The 13,061-nt window shown below is 48.5% G+C and overlaps 1 protein-coding gene across 1 annotated transcript in view; it reads right to left on the minus strand.

Annotated features, from left to right (window-relative positions):
- The window catches only part of LOC147662880 (paraspeckle component 1-like), a 279,115-nt gene that overhangs the window by 148,230 nt on the left and 117,824 nt on the right, over positions 1-13,061 (minus strand). The window contains exon 5 of the mRNA XM_086950824.1: positions 4,883-4,967. Coding sequence (XP_086806950.1) covers positions 4,883-4,967 — 85 coding nt within the window. The remainder of the gene's footprint in view (positions 1-4,882; positions 4,968-13,061) is intronic.

The following is a 13,061-nucleotide window of genomic DNA, read 5'->3' on the forward strand; positions in this document are numbered from 1 at the left end:
TCCCTTCTTCCACAAGGTGATGCCCTCTCACGGTATTGTTCCGGGAGGTGCTTGAGCAATTTCCCCATCTCATCCCAATGTTGGTATTTGATGTCTGTTCGGGAGGGCGTTTGAGTTCGCCATCCGCCAGTGCGTAGCGGCGTTTCTCTCTATTTTCCTCCCAGTTAGGTCCATCCTCCTGCTTTCCTCGTCAGGTGGAGGCCCAGATGGTTGGACGTTGGCCCTTCTTCTGGCCGTCGCAGCGATAATAGAATTTGCTGTGACGGACCCCTTGATATAAGCCGGGTCCTGTGAGGAGAATTTGTATTTCTTTTCCGTCCTCGGCGTTACTGATCTGCATGTAGCCGGGTCCTTGAAGGCTTCCTTCCCCTGGTCTGTGATACTTTTCAGCATGGGAAGGAATTGGCTTCTCGTCTGTGTAGGGAGCAATGTTTCCAGCAGGAAATCGGCTTTTGGCTTTTCCTCCTCTAGCTTAACCCCATAAGCTGCTGCCGCCTTCCTGATGACCTCGTTGTATGCCCCGATGTCATCCGGTGGCGAAGGCCTCGAAGGATATGTCTCCATCTTCTCCTCCGGGTTTTCGGCCTCGATGTCCTGCCAATCCTAGTCTTGGGCTGTCGAGGAACCTGAGCTGTAGCCGGACTGCTGGTCTCCGTAATCACCTTCTGTATAATAGAGGTCCTCTTCCTCTTCGTGCTCCGAGAGCTCCGGAGTTTTCGGCGGCTCTTCGACGTCGAACTCCTCCTGCTCTGTCACCTCAGCAACGGACGTTGCCGGCCTCGAGGGGATCTTGTAACTTCATTCTTTCGTCGAATCTTTCTTTCTCTGGAGGATGTTCTCCATTTCGGCCTCGAGCCTTCTTTTCTTTCTCAGCATCTCTGCGGCCTGTTCGTCGTCGAGCGTTTCGGCCGCTCTCTTCGGCGGCGGCTTCGAAGCTTTCTTCAGCTCCTTTTCCTTCGAAGTCCAAGACCCTTTTTCGGGGGCTTGCATCGACGACCTTTGCTTTTCGCCGGTCTTCGGCCTCCAGGAGTCCTTGTCGAAGGATCCACTGGGCTCTTTTTCAGAGGATGCAGCTTCGGCCGTCGAACTTTTCGGCGCCGGTGCTCCTTACGAGAATTTGGACTCTGCCTTTCGAGAGTCTGCCTCTGGCTTTCGAGGCCCTGTGGGAGTTTTCGGGGTCGTAGACTCTCCTACCTTGTCATGCGTTTTCTTATCGGTCTCTGCGACCGTTAAGTCATCTGGACCTTCGGCGATGTTGTCCTCGTCATCGGTGGAGAGGCCCAGTTCGTTAAGCGTCGGGCCTGGCTCTTGCCCTGCATCGTGTGATGAGCTATCCTCTGCTTCTCTCGAACTCTAAGTGTCTTCGGCTTGAAGACGGAGCAGGCGTTGCAGTCTCTGCTCTCGTGGTCGATAGGCAGGCAGAGGTTGCAGACCGGGTGCTGGTCCTTCTGCGCAAACTTGTGGTGGCAGTTTTTGCAGAATTTAAATGGAGTCTTGTACATCCCTGCGCTCAGGGGGCCCCCTGTATGCGCAGACCTCCAAGGACGTCGAAGATCTCGATGTTCTTCTCCTCTCTGATGGTCTTCTCCCAATCTTTTTCGGTCTTTACCGTTGAATAGTAGTTTAATTTCCTCCTTTTTTCCTCCCAAACTTCTGGAGCTTCACGCGACGATCCAGACCCAATGGCGGAAAAAAGAATCTGAAGACGTCACCGAAGGTACACCAGAAGGTGGGACGTCGACGCCCACCTGGGCTACAAAAAAAAAAAAAAAGAATAAAGACTACGATTCCGGACCCAACCGCCAGATTGCGGAATATGCACAGCATAGTGAATCCAGAAACATTCACACTGCAAAACCATAGGTGTCTGGGGAGGAGAGAGGGTGCATGTGAATCCACAGCTCTTCATGCCAAGAACAAATGCTTAAAGGGTAACAAATAGTTTACCTGTCTGTGTAGTTTTGCAGCTTGAAGATCTTTCTGGATTCACTATGCTGTGCATTATTCCTTGGTCTAGTAGTTGGGTCTGGAATCGTAGTCTTTTCTTTTTTTTTTCGTAGCCCAGCTGGGCGTGGACGTCCCACCTTTTGGTGTCCTGCCCGTGACGTTGGCTCGCTTCCTGCGGAAGCTCCCACCCTTGGGCGCAGTCTTCGGATTCTTTTTCTTTTCGTTTGTGTTTAGTTTGTGAATTCTTGGCAATGTTCAAATAAGTTATTTACCCGCTTTGCCCTGTTATCTGTTTCAGTGTTGTCCTTGTACCACCACCTTCTCCAGCCTCATCTTTCTGGCGGAGGTGGGTGGGTTCGCTAGTGAATCCAGAGAGATCTTCAAGCTGCAAAACTACACCGGCAGGTAAGAAACTATTCGTTTTGGAGTGTGAATCTTTCTGGATTCACTATGCTGTGCATAGACATTGTAGCGGTTTGTTAGGTTTGTGGTGGCTGGGTGGAAGATGAGAGTTGGTTGTTGAATATATGTTGAAGCACCTTCTGTCCTACTTGTGCTTCCTTGTTCATTTGTACATACACACAGTGGTGCTTAGTGAGCGTGTGCCCTGAAGCCCATGTTGCCACCAGGCATATGTCCTGAATGGGCGTGTTAGCCAGGAAGGCTATAGTTGCTCCTTTTTTCCTAGTAGAGTGGGCCCGTGCCCCCTCTGCTAGTTCTTGCTCTGCATTTTTGTAGTAGAGTTGTATAGTCTGTGCGATCAACCGTGCGATGGTTCCCTTTGTTACTGGTCTACCCAGGAAACTGCTTGCAAAGGCCACAAAGAACTGCTTAGTCTTTGTGCTCCTTCGTTCTTTCTATGTAGTGCATTACTGCCCTTCTGGCGTCCAGAGTGTGCATTGCCCTCTCTGCGTTTGTGGCCGGTTTCTGATAGAACCTCGGTATTTGCACCGACTGGTTAATGTGGAACCTTGACAACACCTTTGGCAATAAGTGCGGGTCAGTTCTCATCACCACCCTATCATTGTGTTTCTGGATGTAGGGTTCTTTTAGCGTTAGCACCTGAAGCTCGCTTACCCTGCGTAGCGAGGGGATTGCCATCAAGAAGGCGGTTTTCATTTTCAGCATTTGCAGTGAGGCCTTATAGATTGGTTCAAAAGTTCTTTCATGAGTTCTGTTAGGACTAAATTAAGATTCCATGCCGGTGTTGGCATCCTCTTTGGAGGTGCGATCCTCTTTGCCCCTTCCAGGAATCTCTTTACTATCTGTGATGTAAAAAAAACTCTTCCCTGTTTCTCCTCTTGTATAGGCCACTATAGCTGCCAGGTATACTCTCAGCGAGGATGAGCTTAGCTTTGTCTATAGCGAGTGCGTGAGATACCTTAGCACCGTTGACTCTCTTGTCATCTTCTTGTGTAGCTTCTTCTTGCTGCACCATTGTGTGAACCTCTTCCATTTCGCCACATAGCACCTTCGTGTGCTAGGTCTCCTTGCCTCTCTCAGAACTCGCAGGGTGCTCTCAGGTGCACAAACTCTGTCTTCAGGAGCCACACTGCTAGGCTGAGGCACCCTGGGTGTAGTACCTCCCCGTTTTGCATGGAGAGTAAGTCTTTCCTTATGCCGAATTTGTGAGGAGCGCCCTGTGCCATTTCCATTATCTGTGAGTACCAGGTCTGCCTGACCCACTGTGGTGCCACCAGGATCAGGGTTGTGTTGCGTTGCTGGTTCTACACTTGAGTACTCGGTGTATCAATGGTATCGGGGGGAAAGCGTAAGCAAATGTTTTTGACCAGCTTATCCATAGGGCATTCCCAAGGGATCCCTTCCCTGGTTGCCTGGATGCGAAGTTTGGGCATTTTGCATTCAGGCGTTTTGCAAATAGGTCTATTGTCGGGGTTCCCCACCTTCTGAGTGGCCTTAGCGCCTCCTGTGAATTGAGCTCCCACTCGTGGGATGCTGATGTTGGTCTGCTGAACCAGTCCGCTTCCACATGATCTTTCCCTGGTATGTACAGCTAGCAGGTCTATTTTGTAGGGGAATAGCCCATCTCTATATCTCCTGTGCTAGTTTCGATAGCGCAGCGGATTGTGTTCTTCCAGTCAGTAATCAGCCTTGAATCAGTGCGAAATGTCCTGTAGGAGCAACAAATATGACAACCTAAATGGTCAGAGATTACTCTTCTGAATATGCAGCATGGGGGCTGTGAGCATTCTTTTGACACTACCGTATCAAATCCTTCTTGAGCGCCAAAATCTACTGGACACGTATGCTAGTTTCACATACAACTATTGAGACATTTGAAAGAGTAAAGACCAGGATGTGAAGTAAAATTTTGTGTATCTATTGCTGTGTTGCTGAAGGACACTGCTTTTGTCTACCAGAATTGTGTCTCTGGGTTTTTTGTAGATAAAGTTCATGCTCCAAACTGGATTTTAGAGTTAAATATGGGAGAGCACTAAAATTACTATGGTGCACCCACCCCACATATCCAGACCCCAGAGTCCAAGTTTAGGGTGGCCGAAGACTTCGGCCATCATGAAAATGCCCTAAGTTGGAAGGGCTGGCCCTGGGAACTTTTACCCCATTGGTTAGGGCATGCCAAGGAGGCCTTCTCACCTGCTAGTACCAGCCAGTCACCCATCACAATTGATAATTCAATTTCTTACAGGAAGCCTTCTGGCGCATGCACCAGAGTTTCCCCACCTAGCTCCAAGTACGAGCTGGACTCTACTTTCTGGGCAGTGGGGCAGATGAGTTTAGTGGTTAAGGAAATAATTTAAAATCATGAAACAAGGTTAAAATAAAAGTAAATATTCTAAAGATTCACCGGCAACTCATTTTAGAAACAATCCAGGGAACCTTTGAATTTCTCCTCATATGGATGACTAATGAATCTACATAGGATCACAATAAAGGATTAACAACCACCGTTTACCTCATTTGAAACTGCCTACGCTTTTGAAGCTCATGATTTCTCATTTCTTCTAATCGCCTGAGTTCCTCCTGCCGTCTCATAAGATCTGTAAATGAAAAGAGTTTGATAATTTTGTAACAATGACAGATATAAGGTGACTGCACAGTTTTGTCTTCAAAGGGTTGCATGGTCATTTGAACATATCCATTTGATATTTGTCACTTTTAATAAGTGAGAAATTAATGTATTGAACTGCAACCCATGTGTTTTTTTTTTTTAGAACTTACTTCACACCATTATTTTTATTATTCAACAAATGGAAAAACAAATGTTGCCTTTAAAGGGAAGTATGGATAGCTGTGTTACAATCCTACCCACCAATTCAGTGCTGTAATCAACTTTTTTGCAAAGGTCCTATATATGGCTATTATCATGCACCAATGAAGCTCAATAGGTCAGTGTAGTCTTTTCGTGTGGTCCTGGAGAACTCTTAAGGAGAGTGGGTAGTACCATCCAATGTTTTGGTTTTATCATTTACCAGTGTATAGGAAAGTATTATGGACTCTGTAAGCATCTATTCGTAACGGAAAGTGCTCCAGATTCACATACTATGAACATTCCTGCCATCTAGTGTTGGGCTTGGACTTAACTTGTTTTTCGCAAGGAAAATGCTACTTACCAGTATGCATCTGTTCTTGGCATGTAGGGCTGCTGACATTCATATCTTAGCATAGATCGCCGCCTAGAGTTGGGTCCGGATGTTTGCACTTTGTTGTCATGGAAGAGTCTTCGAAGTATCAAGAGATAGGTGACTCCTCCCCTGGACTACAGTGCGCATGGGCATCTTCTCCCTCTTCAGATTGTTTTTCGCCATTGTGGCAGAGATGGAGTATAGTACAGTAAGAGATGTCCATGTAAATGTATGTAGAAAGAATTACTGCAGCTGTGACGGGCACCGGGAAGGAGGGTGGGCGATATGAACGTCAGCAGCCCTACATGCCAAGAACAGATGCATACTGGTAAGTAGCATTTTCCGTTCGAGGCATGTGGGCTGCTGAATTCATATCTTGGCATAGACTGTATAGCAGTTTCTCCTCTAGCGGTGGTCACCTGTACCAGCTGCAGCAGTTTGAAAGAGTTTTGAGGACAGCCTGGCCTACAGCAGCTTGCTGCTTTGCTTGCACATCTACACAATATTGTTTAGTGAAAGTGTGTATGGTAGACCATGTAGCTGCTCTACCTATGTCTTCTAGTGGAATATTTCCTAGGAAAGCCATAGATGCCCCCATTTTGCGCGTTGAGTGGGCTTTTGGGGGAACTGTTAGAGTGCTCATGGTCTTTTGATAGCATATTTTAATGCACTTAACTAAACATCTGGCTATTCCTGATTTTGAAATAGGGTTACCCTTCTGCTGTGGAGCAAAAGCAACAAATAGTGGTTTTGTTTTTCTGAAAGCTTTAGTTTTGTCAACGTAATATAATAGAGCTCCTTTTACATCTAGTGTGTGTAGAGCCCTTTCAGCCACTGATTGCGGGTTTTGGAAGAAAACTGGCAAATCTATTGACTGATTGAGATGAAGGATAAGTTACTTACCCGTAATCCTAGTTCTCTTCCAGGGGTATACTTAAAGTAATAAGCACTGATTAGTCCTGCCAACGTGCAGGACCCCGGAGGAATAGCTATATATATATATACATATATATATATATATATATATATATATATATATATATATATATATATATATATATATATATATATACATATATATACATATATATACATATATATACATATACATATATATATATATACATATATATACATATATATACATATATATACATACACACATATACATATATACATACATATACACACACACACACACAGCCTGAAATACACCATACTAGGCTTAAAAGCTGCCATTATTGCATGTAACACTTTTACATTTGCTAAATTAAGACATATATATTACATTATATGATAATGTAAAGAAATACTGCCCTGGGTTTCTTTGAAACACATAACCTGTATTTTCAAAGGTAGAAACAGGCAGGATCATAGAGGCAGATTTAGCCTGGATAGGCTGCATAGTAACAACTGAAAAACTTGGCGCCGTGCCATTTTTAAGCATTGCTATCGTAGCAGCTTTTCCTCTAGTGGAATGCGCTCTTGGCTTGCCCGGGAGCTGCTTCCGTGCCAACTGATATGATAACAATGCATGACACAATCCATCTAGAAATGGACCTCTTTGATGCAGACAAGCCTGTATTCAGAGGGCTATAGTTTACTAACAAATGATCAGACTTTCGAACACTCTTGGTCTTATCAAGATAAAGAACAAGTTACTTACCTTCGGTAACGCTTTTTCTGGTACATACTATATCTGCCTGTGGATTCCTCACCTTGTGAATATCCCCCTTACGTCAGCAACATTCGGAAATTCTTTTCGTAGCCTCGCGTGGACAGGACGTCACAGAGAAACGACTCCGCTGACGTCACCGACGCCTATAATAGGCCCACGCCGGCGTGATGACATCAGTTCCGCCCTTTTTTCCGTGCCATCGAGGCACACGGACGAACCAATGACAGTAGCAATATACAAAACACAATTGCCAAGGAGAAACACACACAGTGTGAAGCAAATGCAATGGAAACAACTCCTTAACATTACAATATATAAACAATAGAATACAGTAACTCTGGTAAAGAAGAGTGGACAACGGGGAGGCGGGAGGGTCAGTGAGGAATCCACAGGCAGATATAGTATCTACCAGAAAAAGCGTTACCGAAGGTAAGTAACTTGTTCTTCTGATAGATACATCTGCCGTGTGGATTCCTCACCTTGTGAATAGAGTCCCACAGCAGTCCCCACTCCCGGAGGAGGGTGTCCACTCTTCTAAACCAGGAAATCCTGAAGGACAGAGCGCGCAAAGTGACCGTCCCTCCTCACTTCGGTATCCAAGCAGTAATGCTTCGCGAAAGTGTGGAGGGAAGACCAAGTTGCCGCCCTACAAATGTCCTCCACAGGAACACCTCTAGCCAAAGCTGAGGTTGACGACTTAGCTCTAGTGGAATGAGCCCCAATACCCTCTGGAGGTTCCGTACCGGCCAAAGAGTAGCAGATCTTTATACACAGGACGATCCACCTTGACAAGGTTCTCTTATGAACCGCTCTCCCCTTCTTGCAGCCAGCAAATCCAACGAAGAGCTGGTCATCCAAGCGACAGTCTTTAGTTCTGTCCAAATAAAAAGACACCGCCCTTTTGGGGTCCAGACGGTGCAACCTCTCCTCCTCCTTGGAAGGGTGCGGGGGAGGATAAAAGGTAGGGAGCGTAATGGATTGACCAAGGTGGAAAGGAGTCACCACCTTAGGAAAAAAAGGAGCCCTGGTCCTTAGAACCATCCGATCAGCATGAATGGTCAGGAAAGGGGGCTTAGAACTAAGAGCTTGAAGCTCACTCACCCTCCTTGCAGAGGTTATTGCAACTAGGAAAACAGCCTTAAAGGTTAAAAGCCTCATAGGACATTTATGAAGAGGCTCAAAGGGAGCACCCATCAGAAAGGTCAAGACAAGATTCAAGTCCCACTGAGGCACAATAAAAGGTGTAGGAGGGAACTTGTTAGTAAGACCCTTCAAAAACCTTAAAACTACAGGGGACTTAAAAAGAGGGCTGATCAGGCAAACAAATAAAAGCCGACAGCGCTGAAAGATAGCCCTTAACCGTGGCAACAGCAAGACCTTGCTGCGCCAAAGAAAGATCAAACCGGAGAACATCAGACAAACGGGCTCTTAAAGGGTCAATATCAATCTCACCACACCAAGCGACAAATCTTGACCATCTATATGAATAGACAGTCTTAGTGGAGTCACGCCTGGCTGACAAAATGACATCCACCACGTCAGGCGAGAGCGAATAGGAAATCAGGTTGCCCCGTTCAATCTCCAGGCATGAAGGTGCAATGTCTGGAGGTGGGGGTGTAGAACCTGCCCCTCCATCTGAGAGAGGAGGTCTGCCCTGAGAGGGAGACGGAGCGGCGGGTGAGAGGTGGAGTAGATCTGTATACCACACCCTTCTTGGCCAGTCCGGGGCAACCAATATAACTTGGGCCCGGTCTTGGCGAATCTTCCTCAGAACCCGAGTAATCAAGGGTATGGGAGGAAACGCATAAAGGAGTTGATTTCCCCAACTCAACAGAAACGCGTCCCCCAAGGGTCCTTGCATTGGATACTGGAGGCTGCAGAATGACGGGCAGTGAGCATTCTCGCAAGTGGAAAACAGGTCCACCCGAGGAAACCCCCACGTCCGAAAGACGTGACGAACCACCTCCGGGTGAAGCCTCCACTCGTGGTCGGCCGAGAACTGCCGACTGAGACTGTCTGCACGCACGTTCAGAACTCCGGCCAGATGATTTGCCATCAGACAAATCTGGTGGTCCTGAGCCCAGGACCAGAGACGCAGAGCCTCTTTGCAGAGACACTGCGACCCTACTCCTCCCTGCTTGTTGATGTACCACATCGCGGTCGTGTTGCACATCAGGACTTGGTTCGACTGACCGCGAAGGGAAGGGAGGAAGGCCTTGAGCACCAAACGTATCGCCCGCAACTCTAGAAGGTTGATGTGAAGCAACCTTTCCTCTGGAGACCAAAGACCCTTGACCTCCAGATCCCCCAGATGAGCACCCTACCCTAGAGTGGATGCATCCGCTATCACTGTGGCAACCGATGGAGGTAGATGAAAAGGCTTTCCTTGCGACAGGTTGCCTTCCACGCTTCACCAAGACAGATCCGCTGCAGTTTCTCTGGAGATCCTCACTGACTCCCCGAGATCTCCGTTGTGCTAATACCACTGCCTGCGGAGACACTACTGGAGTGCCCTCATGTGCCAGCGTGCATGGTTGACCAACAGAATGCAAGAAGCCATCAGACCGAGCAGGCGAAGAACCTTCAGGACTGGAACGACCGCTTCATTGAAAAATAAAGGAATCATTTCCTGAATGTCGCGAATCCTTTAAGGAGGAGGGAATGCACGACAAACAGTGTCCAGTACCGCACATATGAACAGGTTGCGCTGGGAGGGCACCAGGTGAGACTTGGGTACATTTATCGAAAAACCCAACCTGAACAACAACTGAGTTGTCTCTTGCAGATGATGGAGCACCTTCTCTGACGACTCCGCTTTGATCAGCCAGTCATCTAAATAAGGGAACACAGGTATCCCGACCTCCTGAGATGAGCCGCCACCACCATCACCTTGGTGAAGACTCGAGGCGCAGTAGTAAGACCAAACGGAAGGACCGCAAACTGGTAGTGTTGCGATCCCACCGTAAAACGGAGATACTTCCTGTGCGACTTCAGGATAGGGATGTGGAAATACGCATCCTGCAAGTCGAGCGACACCATCAAGTCTCCTTCCAGCAGCGCTTGAAGAACCTGAACAAGGGTGAGCATCTTGAATTTCTCCTGCTTCAGATAGAGATTCAAGATCCTGAGATCCAGGATTGGACGTAGTCTGCCATCCTTCTTGGGGATCAGGAAATACCGGGAGTAGCATCCCTGACCCCTTTCCTGCTCTGGGACCACCTCTATCGCACCCTTTCGTAACAGAGTTAGCACCTCCTCCCGCAGGAGAGACAGATGTTCCTCGGAGCAAAATCCTTGACAAGGAGGGTAATTGGGAGGGAATTCCCGAAAGGGAAGGGCATACCCATTTTCTACAAGATTGAGAACCTAAAGATCTGATGTAACCGATTCCCAATCCTGTAGAAAATGGGTAAGCCGACCCCCAACCGGACCCACATGATCCTGAATGGCGGATCTAGGGCTGCTTTTCTGTGGCAGGGGGGTTGGAAGAGGTGGAGGAGGAAGAGGTCTGACGTCCACGAGGACGCGCTCTTTGCTTTCCCCTGTACGATTTGTACATAGAATTTTGCTGCTGCGGCTGTTGCTGCTGTTGGCCTTGCCGGAAATTCCGAAAGGAGCGACCAAAGCCTCTGAACCTTCTGTTGGTCGAAGAGCCTCTGATCTGAAGACCTAAAGACTTTGCTGTCGCCCTGCAATCTTTAAATCTCTCAAGGGCCGCATCCACTTTCTTCACAAAGAGTCCAGAACCATCAAAAGGAAGATCCAGCAAAGTCGCCTGAACATCAGCCGAAAAGTCGGAGGACTTCAACCAGGCTGACCTCCTAGTGGCAAAAGCAGTGTCCATGAAACGAGCCACTGAGTCAGCAGTGTCCAGACCACTTTGAATAACCTGGCGAGCCGCCGCCTGAGTATCAGAGATCACTTCCTCAAAATCCTTCCTGCTGGCATCAGGAACTTTTGAAACCAGGACACGCAAAGAATCCATCAGGGCATGGACATATCTCCCCATCAGACAAGTGGCATTAGTTGACTTCAACGCCATGCTTGCCGAAGAAAAGGTCTTTTTCGTGACCTGGTCTTGTTTCTTTGCTTCCTTTTCACAAGGAACCTGAGGAAAGGCACTAAGACTCTTCTTAGAACAGGCAGCCTGAATGACCAGGCTCTCTGGCGAAGGATGAGAAGACAGAAAAGCCAGGTCCTCTGGTGCAGCCCTGTATCTTCTCGCAACACTCTTAGAAACCGCAGGAGCCGACAATGGTTTCTTCCACACCTCCATAATGGGATCCGTCAAGGCATCATTAAATGGAAGCAAAAGTTCAACCACGGAATTCGGAGAATGCAAGACCTCAGTGAGGATATTGGATTTGAACTCCACCGTTGGCAAAGTCAATTGAAGAAGCTCAGCAGCCTTCCTCATAACCAGATGGTAAGGTTGGATATCCTTAGAAGGAGCACCAGAGCCAGAGGGCAACTCCCACTCAGGAGAGAAATCAACACTTCCTGAATCTGCCAGCTCCTCAAAACAGCTCTCCTCCAATTCACCTTCCTCCACATCTGAATGTGAATCCAGGTACCTCTGCTCTTCCAAAAGGCGATGAGCTTCCCTTCTGGACCGCTCCTTCAGACGCCTCGCAGACGGATCCACCTGCGGCTCCGACGGATTCGGGGCCGACGCCGGTATCGAATCCGATGGCACAGAGGAATGCCCTCAAGGACGATCTGGAACGGGCGACGTCGGAATCGGCGTCTACGACGTCGGCAGAGCCGGGAATTGCCAATGCGGCGTCGGAGCCGGCATGCAAGGCAAGAACGGAGCCGGAGGATAGGAGTGTGGAATTCCGAGGCAGTACGCCAAAGGACCCATGGGACCCGAAGGTGCACCAGAGGGTTACCACGCCCTTGAGAAAACGCCATTCATAGCGTGAAGAAACGCTGAAGGGTCCTGGCCTGGGGCAGGAAAGGGCGGTTGAAAACCATCAGGCCGGTCCTGAGGAGGGATCGGATTCGGCCATTTAACAGGCGCAGAACCCACATCCTCCCGAGCCTCTTCCTCTTCACGGGCCGGGGACGGATTCGGAGCCGGAGAAGGAATCGGAGTCGGAGAAGGAATCGGAGCCGGAGTGGGAGAACGCTCAAGCGACTCCGAAGGTGAGGCCTCACCTTCAGGCTCAGATACTTCCAGGGTAACCACCTTCGAACGTACCTTCTTCAGTGACCTCGGCCTCGAGCCCGACTCCTTACCGGAACGACGTCGGGACTCATGCCCCCCTTTTTTATGTTTCTTCTTTGACTTCGAAACATGATCAGAAGCCGACCTCGAAGACGACCTCTCTCGAGAACCAGACCTCGACCTTGACTTCGACCTTTGAGAACGAGACCTCGACGATTTCTCCTTCCCAGCCTTCATCTTCGCAACCAGGAGTTTGGCCTCTCTTTCCCTCAGGGCCTTCGGGTTCATCTTCCTGTGAGAAGGCAGAGGTCAGAGGTGCCAGGGAAGGCGGGTCTCGTCGAGCTGGTCAGTCGGATTCCGGAGGAAGGACGTGCAGCAAACCGCAGAGTTCTTAGTTGGTGCCCGCTTGATGCAGGGTGACTACTCCTTAGTCACAAGGGAGAAATCTTGAGAAGAAGTCTTGAGTTCCTTTCGTAGAAAGTAGTTTCAGGATTCAAAGATGATCTAATTTGGAAGGGTCCCCGCTCCCACCTTTATACTAAAGATAGGGGCTGGTACGGGACTAGGTCCTGCCCATGGGTGGGACCAGGAAGGGGGGTGGTTACACCCCTCTCCCATGCCGGACTTTCCCCAGCTCAGGGGCTGGTGTGCCCCTGGAACT

Source organism: Lissotriton vulgaris, unplaced genomic scaffold, assembly GCF_964263255.1.
Source record: "Lissotriton vulgaris unplaced genomic scaffold, aLisVul1.2 SCAFFOLD_492, whole genome shotgun sequence".
Taxonomy (NCBI): domain Eukaryota; kingdom Metazoa; phylum Chordata; class Amphibia; order Caudata; family Salamandridae; genus Lissotriton; species Lissotriton vulgaris.